Consider the following 26,555-nt stretch of genomic DNA (forward strand, 5'->3'; position numbering starts at 1 on the left):
ATAAACCAAAAGAAGACTAAATTACTTACCAAAAACATGAGAGAACATGAAAGACAAGAGCTAATAGAGAAGACGAACTTTCATGAGGAGAAGAAAATTCGATATTTAGGAATACAAATTACAAAGAAGACAAGTACATTATTCAAAGATAACTACATGAAACTAATGAAGGAGATACAGTACAATTTGGAGAAATGGGACAAATTACAACTATCGTTGTTGGGAAGAATTGCAGCAATTAAAATGAATATTTTACCAAAAATCCTATTCTTATTTCAGTCAATCCCTATAATATTAAAACAGTCATTTTTCAAAGAATTTAATAAGACAATCATGAGATTTATATGGCAAGGTAAAAAACCAAGAATTAAAATTAAGGCAATGCAAGATGCTAAGCAGAGGTATGGCTTTGGTCTTCCTGACTGGGTTCTGTATTATAGAGCTTGTATTCTAGATTGGATAAAAGAATGGATAACTCTAGAAAACGATAGATTACTTAGCTTGGAGGGTCATGATTTGCAATTAGGCTGGCATGCATATTTATGGTATAAAAAGGACAAAGAACAAAATTTTTTTAATTCACATATGATAAGAAGAGCTTTACTGGGAATGTGGAGAAAAATTGTACAACAAATTTATTATAAAATACCTGTATGGGTGTCACCGTTAGAGGCCTTTATCCAACCCAGTCTTATGACAAAAACAAACTTTTTAAAATATCAAGATCTATTAAAAAAGGATGGTGAATTAAAGTCTAAAGAAGAGCTAGAGTCACAGAATATATATATAGAGTGGTGGCCTAGAGCACAGCTAGAATCTAGATATACAAAAGATAAAATAGAAGGTTTCTACTTAGAGCAAACGATTTTTGACAAACTTTTATTAGGTTCAAAAGAACAAACTGTTAAGAAAATGTATAATTATATGTTGGAAATTAAGATGCAAGATGAAATGGTTAAGGAATGTATGATTAAGTGGGCACAAAATATAGGGCATAACATTGATATTGATCAATGGCTGAAAATATGGCAAAATAATATAAAGCTTACAAGATCGGTGAACTTTAAAGAGAATATATATAAGATGTTTTATAGATGGCACATGACCCCAGAAAAATTGTCAAAGATGTATACAGATGTATCAAATAAGTGTTGGAAATGTGAATCACAAGTGGGAAGCTATTATCATATGTGGTGGTCATGTGGAGTAGCGAAACAATATTGGAAAAGAGTGCATGTAATGTTGGAACAAATATTGCTCTGTAAAGTGCCATTAACCCCAGAACTGTTTTTATTGAGTATGATACCTGAAAATATAGATAAGTCAAAGAATTATATAGTTATATACATAGTTACGGCAGCTAGAATTTTATATGCTAAAAATTGGAAAAGATCAACGGTACCGAAACAAGAAGATCTTATTGAAAAGATACGGGAAATAGCCGAAATGGACATTTTATCAGAAGTCATGAAGGACTATCCCTTGCAAAAGGCAACAGAAAGATGGGATCTATTTAACAAGTGGACAGAATCAACAGGCAGCTTGTGAACAGTACAAATTGAAAGGAGAACTGAATCTAGAAGGCAGAAAAGAGTAAATAGAATAATTTAAAATCTTGACATGGCAATAGGTACAGAATGGATGAAAGTATGTTATTGTCTCCCCTCTTCCTCATCAATCCCAATTCCCTTTTCCTTTCTGTTATCCCTTATAAAAAAATAAAAAGTACAAAAAAAAAGGATAGCCCCATGTAGAGTGCATAGCAATCGGCTAACTGGGAAGTTACTAGGGCATGGACTATTGTGGCCAGTTATCCCTGTCCAGGAATGGCCATAGCTGATGGACCAGTCAAAGCTGACCCCAGACACTCTGAGCCATCAAGGACAAAGCTAGGATCTAGGAGTTCCCAGAAACTGCACACCAGCTCCTTCAAAGGGAGTCCAACTCCATCCAGAAGAGGTCTCCTACCGAACTTCCAGACCTGGGAACCATCAAACCACAGAATCACTGTCTTGTCAGGATTCAGCTTCAGTTTCTTGGCCTTCATCCAGCCCATTACAGACTCCAGATATTTGTCCAGCACCTGCACAGCCTCAGCCCAAGCCAGATGAAGGAGAGTAGAGCTGAGTGTCACCAGCATATTGATGTCAGCCAACCTCATAACTCTTAATGGCCTCTTCCAATGACTTCATATAGACATCGAACAGCATCATATGTAGAATGGAACCCTGTGGTACCCTACAGCCTAACTGGGGCTGAGCAGAAGCCACTTTTTGGAACCAGTTCCAAAGACAGGAATGGAACCACTGTAATACAGTGCCTCTCACTCCCATTCCACATAGCCCCACCCAAAAGGATGTTATGATCAGTAGTATCAAAAGCCACCAAGAGGTCCAGAAGAATCAACAGGGCCACACTACTTCATCTGTAACCTGGAATAGGTCATCGGTCAGAGCATGTAAAGCCATCTGGATGCCCAATCCTGTTTTAAAACCAGACTGATATGAGTCCAGATAATCAGTTTTCTCAAAGAAAGTCTGAAGCTTCCAGCCACCACACATTCAACCAATTTGCCAAAAAAGAGGTTTCTTTAAAAGAAATATTTGTCACATATGTTTGGGACCAGAGAGGTCCTCTTTAGGAGAGAATGCACCACTGCCTCTTTCAAGGCAGAAAAAAACACCATCCCCCCAGCCATAACCAGGTATTTACCACCTCATGGATCCAGCCAGTTAATCTGCTCCTGCTAGAACTTAACAACCATGATGAGCAAGGGCCAAGTATACATACAGTGGGATAGACCAATTAAAGCGTCTTGTCCAAATCATCAGGCTGCAACTATGCTTTTCCAAAATTCACACTTGTAATTTGCTGTTCTCCCAAAACTGCACCATTAACTTTACAAAAGGAAACCAATTTAACCAGCCCATTCTAATCTTCTATCTCCCCCTCTCTATTCACACATTGACTTTTCTTCTCTCTTCTCAGACATTAGAATACCAAAATTCTCTCTTACTCACATTATAATATCCGATTTTATAGATGCAGTCTCAGTTAACTATTAACCACAATGAAAACTCCTCCTCTTCCTTACCCAGAACTGGATATGCTCTCTTTTTAGCTTTTGATTTTATTTTTTAAATGTACCTAATCCTATGTTTATATTTTCCTTGCCAAGTACATTTCCTTCAGCATCATTAATGCTGTTTTGGACTAGCCATTGTTAGGTTTAAAAACAGACAAAGTATTCACCACTTTCATTCATGTGCATGTATTCTACTATTAAGAGGAAGGCTCTGCACTTTGCATTCTTTTTACACTATGTCGCTAGAACAACTGAAGACTGAGCAAGGCTTAGTCTTATTCTTATCAAATTCAATTTTACTATTGGGTTGCTTATTGTCTTTTTCTTTTTTTCCTTCTCAGACTTTTGAGTCATGAAGCAAGGCTAGCATATAAATAATGCTAAAGGTGCATCAGAAAGGGTATACTATTAAAATACCGTATTTTTCGCACCATAAGACGCACTTTTTTCCCACAAAACAGGGGGGTGGAAAGTCTGTGCGTCTTATGGAGCGAAGAAAACAGATTATATTTTCCTGTTTTCTTCTCCTTAAAAAATGGTGCGTCTTATGGAAAGGTGCGTCTTATGGAGCGAAAAATATGGTAATACATGTCAAAACACTCTAATCATTCTGCCTTTTATTCCCAGAAAGTTGAACAAAATGGTCTACCTGGATAGCATTTGTGCATCAAGTTGCAAATGATATTAAAGTGGATCCATTTTCTCTCCCTTTTAATCAATATTTTAAAAAGTTTATCTTCAGTGATATCATTTTCGTGCATAAATTTGCAAATGAAAGATTACATCACTTCATGTAGCCCAGCATCTTGTTGATCCTGGAGCATATGCTGGCTTTCTGTGCAGTTTGCTGCCGCTTGATGCAAAGGAGAATCAACTCCTTACACAAGCAGGACGCCAAAAACTGGGAGGAGAAGACGGAGAAAGCTCTGGCTACAGAGCCATTGCACTCCATGGAAAGAAACAGGATGCTGGCAAAAATGTGAATTGCTTAAAATGCATTATAAGAGTCCTGTATATATGCATACACAAAACAATGTATATACTATATTCCAAAATCCCAAGGACTAAGCATTCAGATAACTGGAAAATCATGCATATACAGTTTTAAGTCAATAAGGAAATGAAATCTGTTAGATAAAATAAGTAAATGCACATATGAGGAGAATATTGTAAAAAAAAGTGGGGGCTAGAGATGGGGGTATTCATATTCATAAACAAATATCCCCGCACAGGTGGTGTTAACAAGGGTCCAGCCCCAAGGGGCCAGACGGTCCACTCACTGATCCACTGCGGACGTGGATGGTGCGATTCTCCGAATGGCTCCGCAGCGCGCAGTCTGCTCACCACTCCTGACAGGAGGCGGAAGGATAAGCCTCACTGCAAGGTCGAAGAATGGCAAGTGGATTGGGCGCTGTGGAGCCATTCGTAGAATTCCTCCATCTGCGTCCGCAGCGGATCGGTGAGTGGACCGTCCGGCCCCTTGGGGCTCGACCCTCAACGCCACCTGTGCGGGCGATATTCATATTTGTATATGAATACCCCAATCTCTAGTGGGGGGCAAAAATTTCTTTGACCTTAACCCCAAAACAGGAAGTTTCACAATGTGACACAAAACAAGGATAGGAAGATTTAGGCATGACTGTGGGAAATGCAGGAAGATAGAAACTTTGTGTATGCCTAGACTTGAGTCAAAAACATAGGAAACACCATTCTTATAATGCATATCTATGCAAGCCACATGATCCTTTGCCATCTGTTACGCTTTGTTTGACAAAGTTCCAAAAGAAGCTTGTCCTGATTGTTTTGTTTTATAACATTTCTGTCTTGACTTTCCACAAAAAATAGTGCTCAAGTGGGCTAACAGCATCCTAAAAACAAACCAATAAAACATCACTAAGAACACAATAGGCAGCGAAACTATTACCATCAAGAATGAATCAACCTCACATCAGTTTAAAACTCAAGTTTGAAGAAGCGCCTCTTTAAACCTTACCCAGAAGCAGCCCCACTGGGAACAGACTCTGAGGGGAGTGCATTCTACCACCTTGAAGGCAACACAGCAGAAAGCCTCTCTCTACATGCCCATCAAGGGTGGCTGTACATGCAGTGGCATTCCCAAAAGTACCTTTCACTGAACATCTTACATTCTAGATAGATCCAGAAGAAAGCAGGCTGTCCGTTTGATAGACAGGCTTTGAAACCATTTAGGGCTTTGAAGATTAAATTGGTCCTGGTTTATGATGGTTTCAGGCCAAGTACCTCCCAGGGTTTAACTCAGTACTAGATAGTAATTTTACTCTTGTATCAGTCTGTATATTTTCTACAAAATTAAGTTGTTTAATTTTATTATTATATTTCTTTCTCCCTTTGTACAACTGGCCTTTGTCACAAACTGAAGCTGTGTGTGTACGTACTAGCAGGACATTTTCACTACTCTCTTTAAGGGAGGGCAAACAAAGCATCTGGCAGATGTTCTACTAAAACATTTTGCAGTGTACTATTCTGAGCCCCCTGTGCCAAAACAAACTGTCACCCTGACAGAAATTCTTAACAATTATTTCTACACGAATCCAACTTGACCCATCCCAGACTGACCTTATTTACTCATCTCGCAGACTTTTGATTCATACTCAGCTTGACACTGTGAGAGACCATGTAGCATAAGTACATCAGGCTCATTTCTGCATCTTAGAGAGAAATAAATATAGTACTTCAAGTACTTTTCTGCACAGAGCTTTTAGGTAGATGTATATGTATTAGATATGAGTGGCTAAGTTGCTTTTATCCCAGTTCTGAGCTTTTCATGTTTGTTGACTTTAATAAAAGCTAGACGTAACATCTTCTTCTAAGCCTTTTGGATATATATGAAATCCTGCAAAGCACTGGCCAATTTTAAAGAAATGTCCAAAGAGGATGGACAGCTTTAAGCTCTCTTAAAAACATAAAAATAGAAGGGTTACAGCAATTTGGCAGCCAAAAAAGCAATTTACAGGTCACTACGGAATCCGCAGCTATGTGTAGGAAAGCTGATCAAGAGACTATGGGAAAGATAATGGAGTTGGAGAGGAAAAGAATCTCTCCATTTTGAAACTCTCCTAATCTGTCTCCAATGAAGTTCCTTAGTTTCTTTTCCTGAGCCAATAAAGCTTAGTAGGATGGGGTGGTTGCCTTGTTGTAGCTTCCACATGGCTTAGGGAAAACTGAAGAGCTACAAAGTCACTTTAAAATCGCAGCTGCTTGCATAAACTCTGCTCAGTTCAGTTTATCTGTTTCTGCATTTGGTCATACTGGCACATAACAAAAAAAGTAGTAACTGTTAATTATAATAATAAAAACTAGTCAGGCAGTAAAAGTATTTTCACTGTATTAAGAATAAAAAATAAATATAACACAAATCCAAAGATTATATTTTTGTTAGCCGGGGAGAATTACATTTTGACTCCATCATTTGCATTATCAAAGGCTTATACAACTTAACACAAACTAACAGGTGAGTGTGCCATTATACTGGCAATCACATTCCCTTGCTTATCTCAAGTGAAGAGGAAGCTATTATGTAATAATTTACAGATTTAGAAAATGGCAGGCAATGTTATAGTTCTGCAAATCAGAGATATAAATGTTCAGGTAAGATGAAGATTTTTTTTATTTCCCTCCTTATTCTGAGCTGTATTTTTATTGTTTATTCTTATTTTTATTGTTCAACCAGAGTTCACCATAGCATAAATGCAAGTAAAAGACAAATCTAAACCAATTTTACATTCACTGAAGGCTCTCCTCTATGTCTGAGAATTTTCACCAACACTCTGGAACTTGATTCTGATTTTGTGTGTTCAGAATGGCAAATTTCTACAGCCACTGCTAAATTTTATTTGTTTAAAAAACTTTTACCAAGAATAATTATGTATTTTCTAATATTCAAATGTACATCAATAATAATTGTGTGCCATCAAGTCAGTTCTGACTTATAGAAAGTCTTTTAAGTTTTTCAAGGTAGAAGGTACTCAGAAGTGGTTTACATTGCTTTCTTCTGGGGCCATCCAGGGACTCTGTAGTTTGCCCAAGGCTACACAGGCTGGCTCTTCTCCCAGGAGACATCGTGAGCAGTTATTTCAATCTTGTATGCTGCCTTCAGTAAGTCTGGCTTTGAGGGATCTCTCTGGGCCAGAGTGACTGTCAATCAGTCCAGCAGTAATCAATTGTTCCTTCCCTGCCTCTGATTTCAAAGAAATGCCTCTCTACTTAAATGTCTTTTTCCCTTTCTTTTTTAGTCTGCTGGTAGTTATGCAGTTAGAATGTGAATGTAGTTTGCAGGAGTCTGCTGCAAGCAGGATGAGAGTCTGCTGAGGCCTGTTGCTTCAAAGCAGTCATTTGTACAGTATGCTGTTTTGATATATTCAGATATGAGTAAATGAAACGTTATTCTTTCACTTACTGAGACTGTAAGTGCCATCTGATGAGACAATAAGAGGTAGTTTACTCTGAGGAGACTTGAAGCTAACTCTGCTCTGGAAGTCCCTGCACTTCTGCTTTACAGCTAGAGGTTTTTTAGGAAAAATTCAAAACTCTGCTACAAATCTCATCATCTGGCTCCACAGCCAGATACCTCATTGCATCATAATTCTGGGAAAGTTTTATAGTAAAATCCTCACAAATGTTAACATTAATGGCATGTTCAACACGTGCATTCCTTGCTACTGCTTTAACAGTATCCATCATTACTCAAGGACTAACATGCTCAAGGTAACATCACTACTTTTAATGAACAAGTAAGCTCCAAACTAATTTCTTTTCAACCTCAATCAGGAAGGCTGTATCTTACTTTAAAAGAACTCTTTAAGTGGCATGAGACAGGATGTCCAAAAGACTTCACCCACCCAACCCACCCCCATATGAACCTGGCAAAATCTGTAGTCATCATGTAACTTCCCTGATAGATACATATCCCTCTTCTCAAGCAGATGAAATTAGCCGATACCCAGGGCAGGGTCTTTTGCACAGCAGCATTCCAGTTGTACCTATCCCTCGCCAGGCGGTTAGGCCAGCTCCTTTAGACAGCTGATTAAAGCAACGTATCTTAACCAAGATTTTAATAGAAAATGTGATTTTTCAATCTCTCATTATTAGTGGTCCCAGATTTTATTGCATTTTTGTTTCATTTTATCTATCTATCTATCTATCTATCTATCTATCTATCTATCTATCTATCTATCTATCTATCTATCTATCTATCTATCTATCTATCTATCTATCTATCTATCTATCTATCTATCTATCTATCTATCTATCTATCTATCTATCTATCTATCTATCTATCTATCTATCTATCTATCTTATATGCCGCCCACTCTACCCAAAGGTCTCTGGGCAGCTTACAACAATTAAAATACAATAAAAGATAAAACAATTAAAATACAATTAAAATATGTACTCTAAAAATTGCCATCAGGACCCACAGTTGATGTTATTTCAATTAAAAGCCTTCTGGAACAGGAAGGTTTTGACCTGGCACCGAAATGTCATCAGCGTCAGTGCCAGATGAATCTCAGTCGGGAGGGCATTCCATAGTCTGGGGGCAGCTGCCAAAAAGGCCCTTTGTCTACAAGCCGTCCCTCTTACCTCCTTAAGGGACGGCTCTTTCAAAAGGGCCCCCGGCTATATCTTAACTGCCGGGTAGGCTCATATGGAAGGAGGCGGTCCTTCAGGTATTTTATAGCTCTGTGTTTTATTGTCTTATTGAACATCACCTTGAACAGAGAGATGACCTAACAACAGACCAAAATAAAAATAAAATACCTCATCGAGTTGGGATGCCCTTGTTTTCACAGGGCCAGAGATGGATGGGGGCAGTACGTCATCTAATGTAGTACTACAGATACATTTCAGCTTTGTACACCCTGACTGGGTGTGGACAAACCACTTAGAAAATCCAAACAGTCACTTGCTCTCTGGAGCCCTGACTGTCTCCTGATGTGTGAAATCAGTCAGGACTAGGCTGGGCATTTAGACCTGAGAAATGGGTAACACCCCTGTGAGGAATGGTGTGGTCCCAGTCTTTGAAAAAAAGCAAAAGTGTGCTACTTATATACCACCCTGTAGCACGTAAGACACTCTTCTGAGTGATTTACAATAACTATGGAGGTTATACACTGTAGTGAAGCCTTTGCTGGTGGAGGGGGAGCAAGCCAGGTAGGTGGGGCTTGTCAGCCTCGGAAGGGAGACCATCTAGGAGAAGGAAAACTCTGATTTCAAACCTCCACTGCCTTGTGGCTATATCCACTCATGGCAAAGGCTTCAGGAGTTAACCTTGAGGCAAAATCTGGAGCCAGAGTCGCAGAGGCAGTTCCTGGCAACTCCTGTGACGTCGCTGGAACCAATTGTATTGGCTCTTGCCTTTCCATTGGACTATTTCAGCAATGTGGAGAGGGGGGATTTGCTGCTTGGGCAACAACCTATCCTCTATATTACTTTACCCAGGTTTTGCACTCTGGAGAGGACACTCCAGCTTCGCATACAGCATCGAAACAACATGGGAAGTAGCAGTTACCGGTTATAAGTCTTTGCTCAACTGGTATAGAGCATGATGCCAGGGGCTACTTCCGACGGTGGGAGGGGTCATTGCACCTCACTAGATAGCTACCATCCGTCTTAAGCTGGGCAGTCCTCAGCCAGTAAGGTGCTGCCTAGCCATGGTCTGCTAACCTCACAGGGTGCATGGGGTTTAGGTTGAAAGCCAACAAGCAGATCGATAACCCTGCACCATACAACAATCGTAAGAAAACTTCTGTCCTAAAGTTGAGCACCTGGAATGTTCGGACAATGACTCCTGGCTTTTCTGATGACCTGCAGGAAATAGATGACGTGCGCAAAACATCTGTCATTGACATGGAACTGAGTAGGCTGCAGATGGACATTGTTGCCCTGCAAGAGACGAGATTGCCAGAGATGGGATCTGTCAAAGAAAAAAACTTCTCATTCTTCTGGCAGGGAAAACCATTGAATGAGTCCAGGGAAATGGTGTTGGCTTTGCAGTCAGAAGTACTCTGCTGAGATCCATTGTTCCACCTACTGTGGGGAGTGAAAGAATCCTGTCTCTGCAACTCCACTCATCAGCGGGACCGGTCACCCTCATTAGTGCATATGCACCAACACTGTTGTCCACAACACTGTTGTCCAGAAGACAAAGACAAATTCTACGACAATTTGGCAGCACTATCAAAAAAATCCCTGAGAGAGAACCACTATTCATTCTCAGAGACTTTAACGCTAGAGTTGGTGCTGATCACAATTCTTGGCCCACTTGTCTAGGCCGTTTTGGCACTGGGAAGATGAACGAAAATGGCCAACTCTTGCTGGAGTTTTGCTGTTATTATGGTCTTTGTGTCCGCAATATGTTCTTTAATACAAAGCTTCAACACAGAGTTTCCTGGAGACATCCAAGATCCAAGCATTGGCATCAACTTGATTTGATCCTCACTAGATGTTCTAGCCTTCCTAGTATTAAGATCACACAGAGATAGCTGATTGCGATACTGATCACTCCCTGGTGTGTAGTAGAGTAAATCTGTGAGCAAAGAGATTGTATCACACGAAAAAGGAAGGAAGACCACGTATTGACATCAGCAAGACTCGCGATCAAAGAAAAGTGGAGGAATTTGCCCAAGTTCTTCAGGAAACCCTTCCAGGCCCTGCTGATGCAAATGCACCTGAACAATGGGAACATTTCAAGAACACTGTTTATAACACCACCTTGTCCACATTTGGCAAGAAGACCAAAAAGACGGCAGACTGGTTCGAAGCCCATTCAGAGGAGTTGATGCCAACCATCAAGGATAAGAGGAGAGCTCTAGCAGCATACAAAGCGTGCCCGAGTGAGTACAACTTGCAGGCTCTTCGACTTGCTCATAGCAAAGTCCAACAGGCTGCCAGGAGACGTTCCAACGATTATTTGCTTCAGCTCTGCTCTCAGATACAGATAGCAGCGGACACAGGTAAAATCAAGGGAATGTATGATGGTATCAAGCAGGAAGATCAGATGGAAAGCTCTTTAATCTCTAGATTGAGAACGAAGACCAAAGTCCAGCTGAAATGCATGCGGGACTTCCTCTTTGCCGATGATGCAGCTGTTGTTGTCCACTGTGCTGAAGACCTCCAACAACTCACAAATCACTTTAGCAAGGCCTGCCAAGATTTTAGATTAACAATCAGCCTGAAGAAAACACAAGTCATGGGCCAGGGTGTGGACTCACCTCCCTCTATTACCATCTCTACACAAGAATTGGAAGTTGTTCATGACTTTGTGTACCTTGGCTCAAAAATCTCTGACATTCTCTCCCTAGATGTCGAGCTGGATAAATGCATTGGCAAAGCAGCGTCCCTGGAAAAGACCCTGATGTGGGAAAATGTGAAGGCAAGAGGAGAAGGGGACGACAGAGGACGAGATGGTTGGACAATGTCATCGAACCTTGATAGTACGGAGGGGGGGGAAGCATATTTAAAGAAGAAGTCCTCCTACCTTCACCCTCTTTCTCTTTGGCATCCTACCCGCCCACCCTGAATACCAGTGTGAGTTTTACTGGTCGCCTTTTGGGGCTCTTGAGAGTCCCCTGGACTGCAAGGAAAACAAACCTATCAATTCTAAAGGAAATCAACCCTGAGTGCTCACTGGAAGGACAGATCCTGAAGCTGAGGCTCCAGTACTTTGGCCATCTCATGAGAAGAGAAAACTCCCTGGAATAGACCCTGATGTTGGGAAAGTGTGAGGGCAAGAGGAGAAGGGGACGACAGAGGACAAGATGGTTGGACAGTGTCATTGAAGCAACCAACATGCATCTGACCAAACTCCGGAAGGCAGTGGAAGACAGGAGGGCCTGGCATGCTCTGGTCCATGGGGTCACGAAGAGTCGGACATGACTTAACGACTAAACAACAACAGCTTTAACATTTACAACCTTAAACGTTATTTGAAGGACTACCTTCACTTCATCATGTTTGCACCCAAAGAGAAATACCTTCTCAATGGGTGTTTCCCTTCTGTGACAGGCATTACCAACATGTGTCCCATAAGCCCCATCATTGTAGGCTTTTACAGAGCCTTTAAACCTACTTTTTGGCCGACTTTCTCTTAGTTTGGTTTTACTTGGGTACTGTGAATGGAAATGAGGTTAACTCTGTTAGGCTTTGTAACTGTATTAGCTTGGATATGGTATCACTTACGTTTTGATTGATTACTGGAAACCACGTTAAGAGGGTTTTTAACCTTTTAAGGTTCCTTGTAAGTATTTTAAGTAATAAATATGTGCTCAAAACATAAAGATCCCACTATGTATATGTGTTGCTGTTACAACTGTAAATTACAAAGCCAACTTACGGGAGCACTGCTTGGCTTTAAAAAAAAGTCTGTGTACCTTGTTTTAAAGTGAACGTGCATAGGTTGGTGACTGCTAACCTCAAAACTGAGCAGCATAGCAATAAATTCAGCAGCAGGAGCCACCCAAATAGAAGGTCACCAAGTGGTGTTTTGCAGTAAGTTGTGTGGCCATGTCATACTCTGTCCATTTATTATAAGGTCTGTTTTTTTTCTAGGGAAATGGAAAAAAGAGAATTTGAATTTGTAACAAAGCTCGATACTACACAGCAGAGGGATAAGCCTGCACCTTGGTGTCAAACAGGTAAGGGTATTTTCAAATATCTGTTGCCAGGAGTGCTTGGGGAAGCTGATATGTCTGGGAAAAGTTCTGATATATTACAGTTTATCACCTGTGGGGATTCATGATCTGTTTTCAGAACATTCATGTCAACAAAGAGATGGAACGATAGGCCTGTTAGAAGTAGTAGAGAGAAACAAACAAAACTTGGTATCCTCCGCTAAAAGCCACTTTTCTGCTTTAATTGTCCAAAAAGGAGTTAGTAAGCCATGTATTAAACAAGCTACAGAAAGCTAGATTTTAGACTGCTGCATGTAACTCCATTGGTTATTGTTTGTGGCTCTGTGAATCATGCCCTGGGTTATGCGCACCTCTGCAGAGCCTCATTGGAAGATTCTAGAGCTTCTGCGGTAGCAATGAACACATTAGAGTAAGCCCCTCCTCCCCGTATAAGTACCTTGGCACCAAGCCTCTCCTCTCAGTTTCTTTCAGCCACCATGTTGAGAGCCTCGTGTTCTTTCTGCTTCTGTGAGTAAAAGTGAAAGAGAACTTAATCTTGATTCCTTATTTTATTTTAACCATTTGTCTTTGCTATAATAGATCAAGTTAAATACTACCAGTAGTTTTCTTTTTTTCCCCCCTTGCTTGGCCATTTGGACACAGCATTCCCCCCAGCCTCTTTTTTCGTTAATCAGTTTTTCCAATATTCATGGCCCCTTTGGGCCCATTTAAGCACTGTGTGGTCTGCGATAACAAAATACAGTGGTGCCTCGCTTAACGAGTGCCTCGTTTAGCGATGAATTCGCATAACGATGTGTTTTTTTAGAAAATAATATGCACTGTATAACGATGTTTCCTATGGGCGATTTTCGCTTAGCGAAGTTTGGGACCATGCTTCGCATAACGAATGCGATATTAGGTCCCCTGCTTCACTTAACGATGTTTCTTTTTTCAATTTAAAAAGTGTCTTAGAAGGGTCAAAAACGGTTCTAAATGCTTGGATTCGTTAGAGGACCCCCTAAGTCGTGTGCAAACCTGATTTGGCTTTGATCTGACTTTTCGTTAATTTATGGTGAATTTTTTTTTTGGCCCATAGGAACCAATGGACCTGTCAAAATCTGACAGCTCCATGCTTTCCTATGGGGGAGAAAACAATTCACCATAAATTAACGAAAGTTCAGATCAAAGCCAAATCAGGTTTGCACACGACTTAGGGGGTCCTCTAACGAATCCAAGCATGTCTTCGTTAATTTTTTGTGAATTTTTTCTTCCCCCATAGGAACCAATGGAGCTGTCAGATTTTGACAGCTGTCAAAAGTTGGGGGGAAAAATTCACCATAAATTAACGAAAAGTCAGATCAAAGCCAAATTAACTTTTGCATCCGTTTTAGAGGGTGCAGAAGCTAATCCAAGCATTTAAAACCATTTTGACCCTTTTATGACACACTTAAATTTGCAAAAATTGACTTCGCAAAGCCATTGAAATGCATTGAGTCAGCTTCAATACATTCCAATGGAGGAAACATTGTATAGTTTAACGATGTTTCCTATGGGTTTTTTCGCTTAAGGACGGCAATCCGTGCCTATTGGAACGGATTAACCGGTTTCCAATGCATTCCTATGGGAAATGGTGTTTCACATAACGATGTTTCACATAACGTTTTTTTTGAACCAATTAAAATCGTTATGCGAGGTACCACTGTACTGCTTTCGGACGCCCACGTTAAGTGCCTATTTTGTTTCGGAGAAGCACACCAAACCTCCTCCTGCACCCATTGTAAGAACTTCAAGCGCGAGTCCTCCAAGCTCGCCTGTCTAGGCTTAAACTCCGCCTTTGGGAGCAATCCCTTCAACCAACTAAAATGGCCCAACCTCCGTGTAAAGCCACTTCTCGGGCCAAAGCAATGGAAAAGGCTGTTTCCAAATCATCAAAACAATGTCCGTCAGTCGCACCATCTCACTCCGACGTTCCATTCACATCGTCAAAGACCTCTAAAATGCACAAGTTGAAACCCTCGATACCAAGATCCTTGGCATTGAAAACCTCCACTAAGTGCCACTCCGGCTCCGGAGCCTTCTCGACCTAAAGGAAGCAAACGCCATAAATCCAAACCTAGGGTCATCACTCAACAACCTCAACAATCGTCTGAGTCAATTTTAGTTGGTTCTCCTTCTGATGATGATGGCCTCCCATCTCACCAACCTTGTTCTCAGTCACCGGAATGCGATGACAGAGTCAACCATCTAATGTCCTCTCCCCCCAGTTCGCAACACTCTATTCCTTCAAGCAACCTCTCTGTTGTTGCTTCACCTAATGGAGTCCATCCCGAACAACTCAACACCATTCCCTATTCGGTGCCTTCGGATCGCCCACCAATTCCTATGCAGAGGCATCGGCAACAACAATCTCACGAGCCGCCTGCTCCATCGAGTGTGGCTCAGACCCACATTCAGCACGCTCATCGGGTTGCCATTTGCCCCAACCAGTGCTCTTTCAGACAGAACCAGGCACTTTACCTGGTTCGATGGCACCATTTAGCAGTCAGCCTCGCTCTCGACAATCATTGGTGTCAAAACAGCCATATCACCAAGGCACTCATGGATCTCAATCTGCTCCCTACCTGGCACCTAAGAAACCTAGAACGGTCGAGCAACATTCTTCAGCACGCAAGGCTTTTGCAGCTCCAGGCTTCCATTATTTTCCTGCCAACCCAGATGATGAAAATCATTCCTCATGCTTGGCATCTCCAGCGTCCATATATTCCACTGCTCTACCACTGCATCAACAACCTCCATTTAGACATCACAGAGACACAGGCTCTGATATCGATGATCCTCGACATCCATCCTAATCCATGGACACCTGCTCCATCCCCCTACCTTCACACGATCTCCGTCTCCGGTAAATCCAAAACATCGAACCCGACACCATTATGATACTGCGTTCGACACCGAGGTCCATTCATATCATACAAAGTCCATTGACACTCAACCAACATCTTTCAATGTCGAAGGCTCTCAACAACAACAAATGTCCATGGACATGCCACCCCCATCTATATTGAGTTGTAACCACCAATACTATGACGTTGAACCTCTCGACACCAAGGTCGATCAACAGTCCATTGGCTCCAGCTGATCATCTGTATGATCCAATCTCTAAAAACACAACTATTTCAGTACCCATATTAATGCTACCATTCTTGCTTAGTACTTCACAACGATCCTGGACGAAACCAGCCTCCTCACATATGATGTCAAAATGAATTGATAATCTCTATAGAGTCCATGAACCAGGAGCCATTTTCCTCCAGAAACAACCAGCTCCAAACTCTATATTTGTCGAAGCCTCAAAATCGAGATCTCGACACCAACTGTTGCGTTCCCCCAGCGTCCCCTGTTTGTTTTCCCTCAAACACAGGTCCACCTTCAGACACGGTGTACTATTTTCTCCCTTTACCCTCTGCCACCAGTGGATTTTTATCCACACTGTACCAAATATGTTTCTTAGACTCGGGCTGCCAAATATAACAGGTTTATTTATTGTTTGATTGGTAAATCACAGAAGTAAAGTCATAGATATTATTTTATTGTTCAATCATTAAACTTGGATAGGATTACACATTTGCTTGTTTGTATTCATTCACATTAACCACTGTAACAATATCTTATGACTGTCTATCTATTTTCTATTACTTTTATCTCTTATCTATTCTCTAACACCAACTTTCCAGTCTCTGTCTTAACCTTCAAAACCTCCTCTCTAACTCCCCTCAGTCTCCTACTGTTCTGATTCTGCCCCTCCAGTCCTGCCATAGGCTCCTGCCCTAGAGCTCCATATGATAGCCAGGCATGACTTGGGCATTCCGCCACACCAACAAACACTTATACCACCAAATAAAGATAGTCGGAGAATAGATTCCATGGGTAAATGGCTTGACTCCTCTGCAGCCTTCACCATGCGAGTCGCTAATTATTAGAGAGCCATGGGAGTTTATCAGAGCTTTCTTTGGGACAACATGTCCACCTTTGTTGAATCTCTACCAGAAGATAAGAAAATACTTGCTCAAACCTTCCAACAAGAAGGTCTTTCCATTGCTAAACTATAGATGCTCTCTGCTCGACAAACAGTAGACACTACAGCTAAGTCTATGGCCACTTCAGTAGCCCTATGCCGCTTCTCTTAACTTAGAACAGCTGGCCTGGATGAGGATGCCTGCACATGCATTGAAGACCTTCTCCTCAATGGGGCAGGCCTCTTTAATGCTGAAACAATGACATCTTAGAAAATGTACAAAAGAAAAGATCAGCAGCTAGACATTGGGGAGTTTACCCTTCCTACCAACAATGCCCTCAACAATGGAGGAAGCCTTATAACTCCTACCAAAAGTTCCAATGTAACCCTCCAAAACAAACATCTTACACACCCTATTTCAGAAATCAAAGAACCAAAACTCGGCAACAGCCCATTACTAGGCAAAATGACTGCAAATCCAAACATCACGTTTGACGCTCCTTTGACTGAGATCAAAACCCACCCTGCCCTCTGGAAACACCTGCCTGGAAATCCATCACCATGGATACCTGTGTGCTATTCATCATCCAAACTGGCCATCGCATCCATTTCTTTGAACTCCCTCAAACAACTAACATCATCACTCCACCTTTGCAAATTCTGCAAGAAGAAATAATAAATTTACTTCTCAAAAACACCATACAACCCATCTCTCAACACAACAACGGGTTTTTATTTTGCTATTTCACTATCCCCAAAAAAAGACGGAGAGCTTCGCCCAATCTTAGATCTAAGAGAATTGAACAAATACATCATCACCATAAAATTCCATATGGTTACTCTGGAATCAGTTCTTCCTTTACTTTGAAAAAATGACTGGTTTACGGTCATAGACCTCAGGGATGCATACTTCCATATTTCAATACATCCTGCACAAAGAAAATTCCTTTGTTTTCAACTAGACTCACAAGCCTACCAGTTCAAAAGGCTCCCGTTCGGCCTTGCAACAGCTCCAAGAGTGTTCACCAAGTGCATGGCACCGGTAGCCGCTTACTTCAGACTTCAAAACATTCTCGTCTTTCCATATATCAACCACTGTCTCCTCGTAGCTCACTTCCGTCGCAAAGCTCAACAAGGCACCCATTTTGCCCTTGCCCTCCACAATCTCGGTCTTGCAGTCAATGAACAAAAATCAAATTTAAAACCTGCAAAGATTGTCCATTATATAGGTGCACTTATAGATTTTGCACAGGCCCGCGCCTTTCTCCCTACAGACAAGAGACAAAATGTGATCACCTTGCTTCAAGGTTTCACTCCTCATGCCATGATACCTGCCTTAACAGTACAACGTGTTCTAGGCACCATGGCCTCTAGGACATCAGCTGTACAACACGTAGGTCTAAAAATGAGATCCCTCCAATCTTGGTTTCTTGCTCTTTCGATCCTCCTGACACTGTCTTAAGGGTCACTCCAGAACTTGCCACCCAGCTTCAATGGTGGTATTTTCCTCTCAACCTTTCTGTCAGACAGCCATTCCAACAACCACGCCCACAAACAAGGCTTAGCAGTCACCACCGACACCAGCCTCACAGGCTGGGGAACACACTGAAAATCCCCCAAAAAATCATGCCAAACGGTCTCACAGAAAGAAATTGCTCCACATAAACTAATTGGAGTGATTGGCTGTTATAAAAGCCTGCAAAGCTTTCAGAAATCTTCTTGTAGGCAAAATGGTACAGATTGCCACCGACAACACCATGGCAATGTACTATATCCTCAAACACGGCAGCACTCACTCTCTAAGTCTTCTCTACTTAGTGGTCAACCTATGGTAGTAGTATCTGACACATCACATCTGTCTCACGGCCCTAAATATAGCTGGCCACGACAATGACCTCGCATACTTGCTCAGCCACACAAATTCCCAAGCTCACAAATGGGAACTAGACCAGTCAGTCTTTTGTCACCTTTGCGAGAAATGGGGCACATCGACTCTCGATCTCTTTGCCCCAAAACGAATCAGAAGTGCAAACGATACTGCTCCTGAGCCGGCATTGGCAAGCACTCACAAGGAGATGCATTTGTCAGCCATTGGCCCAAAACCCTCATTTACCTTTTTCCGCCATTCCCGCTCCTCCACAAGGTCGTGGTCCACCTTCAACAAGCCAAAACCAATGTCATCAGGATAGCTCCTTGGTGGCCGAGACAGCCCTGGTTCCCAGTCCTTTGCAATCTCTCATCAGACATCCACCATCTCCCCTGCCTGCCACACCTCCTCACACAGAACAGCTCCCAAGTCCTCCACCCAGACTTACCTGTTCTGCATCTGGCAGCAATGAACGCTAATGAACATTCTCCATCAAGCTAAAAAGCCTTCCACCAAGAAAGCCTACCTATATAAATGGAAAAAATTTAAATAATTCACTGAATCATCCTCATTACCTTTTGCCAATCCATCACTCACCACCATTCTCTGTTTCTTACTCCATCTCAAGTCCAATGGCCTTTCCATCTCATCCCTAAGAGTGTACCTTTCTGCAATAGTTTCTTATCAACCTCCAAATTCTCCAGCAGCTAATTTCTTCAGACATCCAATACTAAAACATTTTCTTAAAGGTCTCTCTCATATGTACCCAGATACTCAACCACATTCTCCACAATGGTCGCTAACCTTTGTTCTAAAACAACTTACCAAAGCTCCTTTCGATCCTTTAGCTATAACTGATCTATGACTCCTCACCTTTAAAATAGCTTTCCTTGTAACTATCACTTCAGCTTGCCGAGCCAATGACTTAGCAGCTCTGCGTTCCAATTATCCTTACTTACATTTTCCCCCCGATAAGGTTAAGTTATTCATGGATATTTCCTTGCTTCCCAAAATTGTTTCTCAATTTCATCTCTCCCAACTGATCGTTCTTCCTTCATTCTTCCCATCACCTTTTTCATATCACGAGAGACTTCTACATATGTTGGACGTCAGACGAGTCTTTGCCTTCTATCTCCAACGTACTCAACCTTTTAGACAATCACCTCGTCTTTTCATAAGCCATCAACTACCTACTAAAGGTCATCAGGTGACTTCCCGGACTATGTCTAGATGGGTTGCCTCAACCATTCACTTGGCATACCAACTTGCTCGATAACCAGTCCCTAGAGTGATTCGCCCTCACTCCACTAGGGCAGTGGCAGCTTCTACAGCTTTTCTTCGCAGTGTACCACTTCCAGACATCTGCGCGTCTGCCACTTGGGCACAGCCGTCCACTTTCCGTCATTACAGACTCGACCTATGGCAGAAGTCTGATGCAGCCTTTGGACATGCTGTTCTAGCTTCCACCTTGGTGTGACATCCTGCCTCCAGGTAAGAACAGCTTACCCAGGGTGTGATTCACACAACTGAAAGGAGAGACTTGGCACCAAGGTACTTATATGGGGGAGGGATTATTCTAATGTGTTTATTGCTACCACAAAAGCTCTAGAATCTTCCAATGAGGCTCCATGCAGGTGCGGATAACTCAGGGTGTGAGTCACAGAAGTCCACTCAAAGGACTACAATTACAGGTGGGTAACCTGTCAATCTTTCAGATCATGACTGTTTTCACAAGTTGAATACTACCTTTTCAACTTATAAGCAGAACCATGATGATATTTCCTCATTAGATTTCATAAAAATATTGGCACTACTGATTTTTTATATCTAAGAATGAGATGTGCCAGGGTCTCTAGCAGTCAGAAAATAAATGCGATAGATCGTAACTCAAATGGCAGTCATACCCTGTTCATGTTCAGACTTAGTATATTTGAAGAATGCACATTAGAATAGCCCTGCAATATAATATCTGTAATGTACTCTAACCCAGCCTTCCTCAACATCATGTCATCTAGGTCAGTGGTCCCCAACGTTGGGCCTCCAGATGTTCTTGGACTACAACTCCCAGAAGCATTCGCCACCACCTCTGGTGGCCAGGATTTCTGGGAGTTGAAGTCCAAGAACATCTGGAGGCCCAACGTTGGGGACCACTAATCTAGGTGCAAAGTCCAGACAAATGGAAAGCAATAGTTTGGGAAATCCAGCTCTCATGGTTCCCTCATATGCCTATATTTCCTCATTCAAGATCATTTTTGTTACATTTAACCACAATTAGGTAAAAACAGAATGGACTAGATTGGATAGAAACCCCCCAAGTTTCTAAAATACCTGAGCCAACTGTTTCTGTGAACGACCTGAGCTCAAACTAAAGTAACCAGACATATAAAATAAAGTGGTATCTTACCCAAGCATGTACTTAATCTGATCTCTTCTTACTTGATTGCTTTATACTTGAATCGGAAATGTGAACTTGCTCCATTGCCAAGTATTATGTTTGAGGCAATACAAAAACTCTGCTGTTTCAGTGTCTGATGTTTTTGGACACACACAGTCAAACACTAGACAAATTCCAGTCTTAAAAATTCCCAATCCAGAATTTATGAAGTAGAAGCCCTTTAAACAAAATTAATAGTGCATGCCACAAATCATGTAATTGTTATGGACTGAAGAAGTCACACTCGGAAGGGGATGGTTTAAGATGCAGTAGAACTTAAGCAAGGAAATGTGGATGGTAAAAGTCAAGAAGGAAATAAAAAGAAAGGAGATTGTGGGACAATGCTCATACTAGTGGAACCAGCAGAGAGAGTGATTAGTGCCATTGTTGAGGAGCTTTAAGAAACTGGAAAATAAGAATAGTGGACAACAGGAGACTTATGATACTGCAAGAAGGTAGCATATTGATACAGGTTACTGAAGCAAACACCCTGAAAAAAGAGACTTTTTCGTATTGTGCTTCAGAGCTTTGCTGCTGAGTTTTCTGCATCTAAAAGGAAGTTGAAGGCTGAAGGCCTTAAATCACACTTCTAAGGATGAAATCCACTTACCTGGGAAAAAGTTCTGTGAAATTCTCAGACGTACTTCATAGTAGACATGTTAGAATATATATGCCCATAGTACATGGTTGCAATATCTTGTATGCTTACAGGACTTCTTAAAATAGCTAAAATAGACTTACAGTATTTTGGTAAATATATCACAAGGGCAGATTTTGAGAACCCCACCCGGATTATCATACACAACCAGTTAATTAACAGTGGTACACATCCGGAACAGGGTAAAGAACACTTAATGCCTATAGTTTCTGCTACCTCCCAGGAAGCAGAAAATGTGAATATAACAAAAAAAGTTGCTCTTTCAAGTCTGTTCTAAAAAGAAATTGTACACTTTGTCACTTTGCTTTTCTATTAACGCAGAGGTATCCCTTTTAAGTGATTATCTGGAACAACTAATGACTTGTGCAGATGCCTGATAGGGCAACCGGTTGTGTCTGCCAATAGCACCATGTTTCAGACCTGTGGTCACTATCACCCACATTTTACTTTTCCACAATATACTCGAAGATAAAAATTTATTGGTAGCTCACTCAAGCACGTTCACAGAAATGAGAATAAACACAGTGATGAAGAAGAAACATGATGCATTAGGGCACTTCTCAGGTGTACACAAATAGGGTATTTTATCCCCTTGGCAGTCTTGACCCAAGAAGTAGTATGGAGTTGGCCTATGTCTAGCCTCACCAAATGTCTTACAAACAAATGAAATAGTTGAATGACTGTTTCAGTCTTGCATATTTTCCTTGCTATGTTGCATTATATGCCATTAACTCATATCTAACTTGTAGCAACCCAAGTAAGTTTTCAAGGTCTGTGAGATACTTAAGGAGTGGTTTGACCAGTACTGGCCCCCAGTGAGCTTCCATAGCTGTGCAAGGTATTTGAACCCAGATCTCTGATATCCTAGTCTCATCATTCTATCCACTACACCAGAGGTTCCCAAACCCCGATCCATGGCCATGTGCCGTTCCGTGGCCTGAGCCGGACTGGGCCGCCGAGACAGACCTACCGCCCCACCCCCCCGCACGCACTCACTCCTGCACAGCCCGTTTGCACCTGCACACGCATTCCAGCACATCCATGCAAGCACTGCGCCACCATTTCTGCATCCGCACGAGTGCAAGCGTGCCCAGACAAGCACTGCACTGCCATTTGTACATGCACACTAGAGAGCACCAATGTGAGTACCGCACTACCGTTTGTGCATGCGCACTCGCATGCATGCATAAATGGCGGGGCGGTGCTCACATGGGCTCATGTGGGAGAGTGCACACTTGTTCGCACATGCGCAGGAGCGCGGCGGGTTTCCCCACCTTCCCCAGCCGGTCCGTGGACCGAAAAATGTTGGGGGCCGCTACACAACACCACACGGGTTCCACAGTTAAGTCACCAAATTATCTTGCCTTTTTTTTTCTCTCTCTCTTTCTCTTTTAGAAATGCCGGAAGAAGCACATGATGAACAGGTAAAGAGTGTTAAAATAAAATTTCCAAAATCTTCCCACATCAAGAGTACCATTTTTCTTTTAGCATTACTATTATCTAATCATTTGTACAGTATCTTCAGTATGCCTGGTGCTTTACAGTGTGCAAGAAGGTGGGTCTTTGTGTCAGGGAGGAAAATTATGATCTAAAATTCAGCACAAGGGAAACAAGAAGGAAAGCAAAGGTAAGGGTAAACAAATGAAGAAGATGCAATTGCCGCAGTTACACCTAACATAGACTTGGTTGCAAGGAATGGTTATTATGCAATAGTTAAAAAAATGCACATTTTGAAAGAAAGAAAGAAAGAAAGAAAGAAAAAGAAAGAAAGAAAGAAAGAAAGAAAGAAAGAAAGAAAGAAAGAAAGAAAGAAAGAAAGAAAGAAAGAAAGAAAAGCATTAAAAGCAGCTTACAAATAACCCTTAAAAACAGATGGCACAGGCCAATTATATAAAAACCAGAGCAGAGGGACGAAAAGGGGAAAAGAAAAAGAAAAAAGGGTCATCTGCTAGATTTAGTGTGGAAAGCCTCCCTGAAAAGCCACATCTTTAGTTGCCTCCTAAATATAAAATATAAGTGTCTACCTTGGCTCAACGATCTCTGACACTCTCTCCCTAGATGTCGAGCTGGATAAACACATTAGCAAAGCAGCTACTATGTTCTCTAGACTCACAAAGAGAGTATGGGTTAATAAGAAGCTGATGGCATATATAGTCGAGGTCTATAGAGACTGTATCCTGAGCACACCCCTGTACTGCAGTGTGTCCTGGATCCTCTATGCACGGCAGGAGAGGAAACTGAACATGTTCCATATGTGTTTTCTCCAACGCATTTTTGGTATCACCTGGTAGGATAAAGTTCCAAACAGAGTAATCCTAGAATGAGCTGGAATTTTTAACATGTATACATTACTGAAATAGCGACGTCTACATTGGTTTGGGCACGTCGTGAGAATGACTGATAGTCGGATTCCCAAAGATCTCCTGCATGGAGAATTAGTGCAGGGAAATTGCCCCAGAGGGAGACCACAGCTGCGATACAAGGATATCTGCAAGTGGGATCTGAAGGCCTTAGGAATGGACCTCAACAGATGGGAAACCTTGATGTCTGAGCGTTCAGCCTGGAGGCAGGCGATGCATCACGGCCTCTCCCAATTTGAAGAGACACTTGTTCAGCAGGCCGAGGCAAGGAGGCAGTCCCGAAAGCAGCAAAATCAGGGAGCTGGACAGGGGACAGATTGTATTTGTCTTCAGTGTTGAAGGGATTGTAACTCTCGAATTGGCCTTCTCAGCCACACTAGATACTGTTCCAAGACGTCTGTTCAGAGCATGTTACCATAGTCTCTCAAGCCTAAAAAAAATCTAATCTAAAATATCAACGGACAGGGGGCTAGGCAGAGCTCCTCTAGAAGGTGGTTCCATAAAGCTGGAGCCACTGTGAAGGAAGCCCTACCTCATATAGAAGACTTGTGGGCCTCCCTTGGAGTCACCACCCAAGAGAGCCTTGACTGAGATGATCTTGTGGGTTGGACAGATGGCATTAAGGAAAGATGCCCCGACAAGTAACATTGGCCCAAACCGTGGAGGGCTTTGTATGTGAAACCTTGGCCCTGATCTGGGATGCAACAGGCAACCAGTGGAGGCAAGCCAGAACCGGAATGATATAGTCAAATTTGCTCACACCCACAACCAGTTTGGCCACCACATTCTGGAGCCGTTGAAGTCTCCAGATCAGTCTTAAGAGAAGTGGTAGCCAATCTAGGAAATGACCAGGGGCCGCACCAAAGTTCTGAGGGAGTTTTTGTCTAGGTAGGGGTGGAGTTGGGTGATTAAGCTGGAAAAAGGCTGATCTGGACACAGATGAAATCTGGGACTCCCAAGAAAAAGCTGAGTCCAGTAACCTGGTTTGATTTGAACCAGTTACAATGTAGTCATGTCAGAGCAGATACAGAGTGCAAACATTTTCCATTAAGTACATTGGTGCCTCGACTTACAAACAATCCATTCCAGAAGATGGTCGTAACTCGAAATGGTCATAAGTTGAAGCACCATTTCCCATAGGAATGCACTGAAATGCTATTAATCTGCATCAGCGGGGGGGGGGGAGTCACCAAAAAACAAAACAAAACACTGCAAGACCCATCGGAAATGCGATTAACCCATTCCAGCTGAAGGGCAGAAAAAAATCAAAAAGCAAGCAAACCCTGCAAGACCCATCAGAAACACACACACACACACACACAAAGCAAACTAACCTTTCAGACCCATAGAAAATGAGGGGGAAACAAAAAGCAAACAAACCCTGCAAGACCCATCAGAAATGGGGGGAAAAAACCCAAAAAGCAAACAAACCCTGCAAGACCCATCGGAATTGTGGGGAAAAACCCAAAAAACAAAGACTCCAAGACCCATCACAGCACAGAAACATAACCCCCCCACCCCAAAACCACACTGCAAAACCCACCCAGAACAGGCAGTTTTTAAAAAGCAGAAAGCACCACCTTACCAGGCAATCTGAAGTCTCCTCCAAGACTCTCTATCCGCTGGGGTGAAAGAGCTACAAAGAAGCAGCCTCTTCGCCACCAACAGTTAGCAGTTTGAATCCCCCACCTTTTTCCCTACCTTTTTTCTAATCGTAACTCAAAGCTCCAGTCGTGAGTTGAAGCAAAATTTTGCGGCCGCAGCTGGCCGTAACTCGAATTGGTTGTAACTCAGGACGTTCATAAGTCAAGGCACCACTGTATGTACAGACATTCAAGCAATATAGAATTGGGTGACCATCCTAAGACCTCTGCCTCTTGCATTCTAGTTAGGCCTAAAATTTTGTAATTCCTATTTCCAAACAGAAGTGGGCAACACATGTGGTGGGGGTGCACATTTTATCCCCTCCCCTTCCCAGTATCCCTGCTGCCACAACTGAGCCAGTAAAATCCAGTTATGTAGCAATGGCAAAATAGTACTGTACAGTTTTTCCCAGTGCACTATTTTGCAACCATACCAGAAAATTTAGGGGCCCAGTGACCTGAAAAACAAAAACACAGCCTTTAAACGAGCCATTCCCACTTCAAAAGACATCATGTAATAAGGACACACCTTGCTCTGAAGTCAATAAGTGTTCCTGGAAGCCAATGCCAATCAGCTTCAAAACAAGGCATGTTCTTCTAATCTGCTTTATTTAAAGGGAAGTGTTGCCCCCACCACTTTGCCTTTGAAGGTCAGGGTTTGCTACGGCCCAGCATTCTTTCTTTTTTCTTTCTTTCTTCGATTTAAATCCAGGCTGCCATTCGTGCCAAGGCATTACTCAGCATCATGGTGGTGTTTTCCTAGCTGACCGAAAGGTGGCAATGTGCCCCTCCCAGCCCCTACAGTTTGTTCACCCCTGTGTTGGAACATATGCACTGGTCATATAA

At 42.1% G+C, this 26,555-nt stretch overlaps 1 protein-coding gene across 5 annotated transcripts in view; it reads left to right on the plus strand.

The window, feature by feature from the left end:
* WDPCP (WD repeat containing planar cell polarity effector) overlaps positions 1–26,555 on the plus strand; it is a 280,521-nt gene that overhangs the window by 244,894 nt on the left and 9,072 nt on the right. For 3 of the 5 annotated variants that reach the window (XR_012088494.2, XM_073003877.2, XM_073003880.2), the window contains 2 exons: positions 12,671–12,756; positions 23,102–23,130. Coding sequence is in view for 4 of the 5 variants with exons in the window: in XM_073003877.2 (XP_072859978.2) it covers positions 12,671–12,756; positions 23,102–23,130 (115 nt within the window). In the remaining variant the exon portion in view is untranslated. Of the gene's footprint in view, positions 1–12,670; positions 12,757–23,101; positions 25,245–26,555 lie in introns of those variants that run through there. The other 2 variants (XM_073003864.2, XM_073003871.2) reach the window with 1 other exon arrangement.

The sequence above is a fragment of the Pogona vitticeps genome, chromosome 1 (assembly GCF_051106095.1).
Source record: "Pogona vitticeps strain Pit_001003342236 chromosome 1, PviZW2.1, whole genome shotgun sequence".
In the NCBI taxonomy this organism is placed as follows: Eukaryota; Metazoa; Chordata; class Lepidosauria; order Squamata; family Agamidae; genus Pogona; species Pogona vitticeps.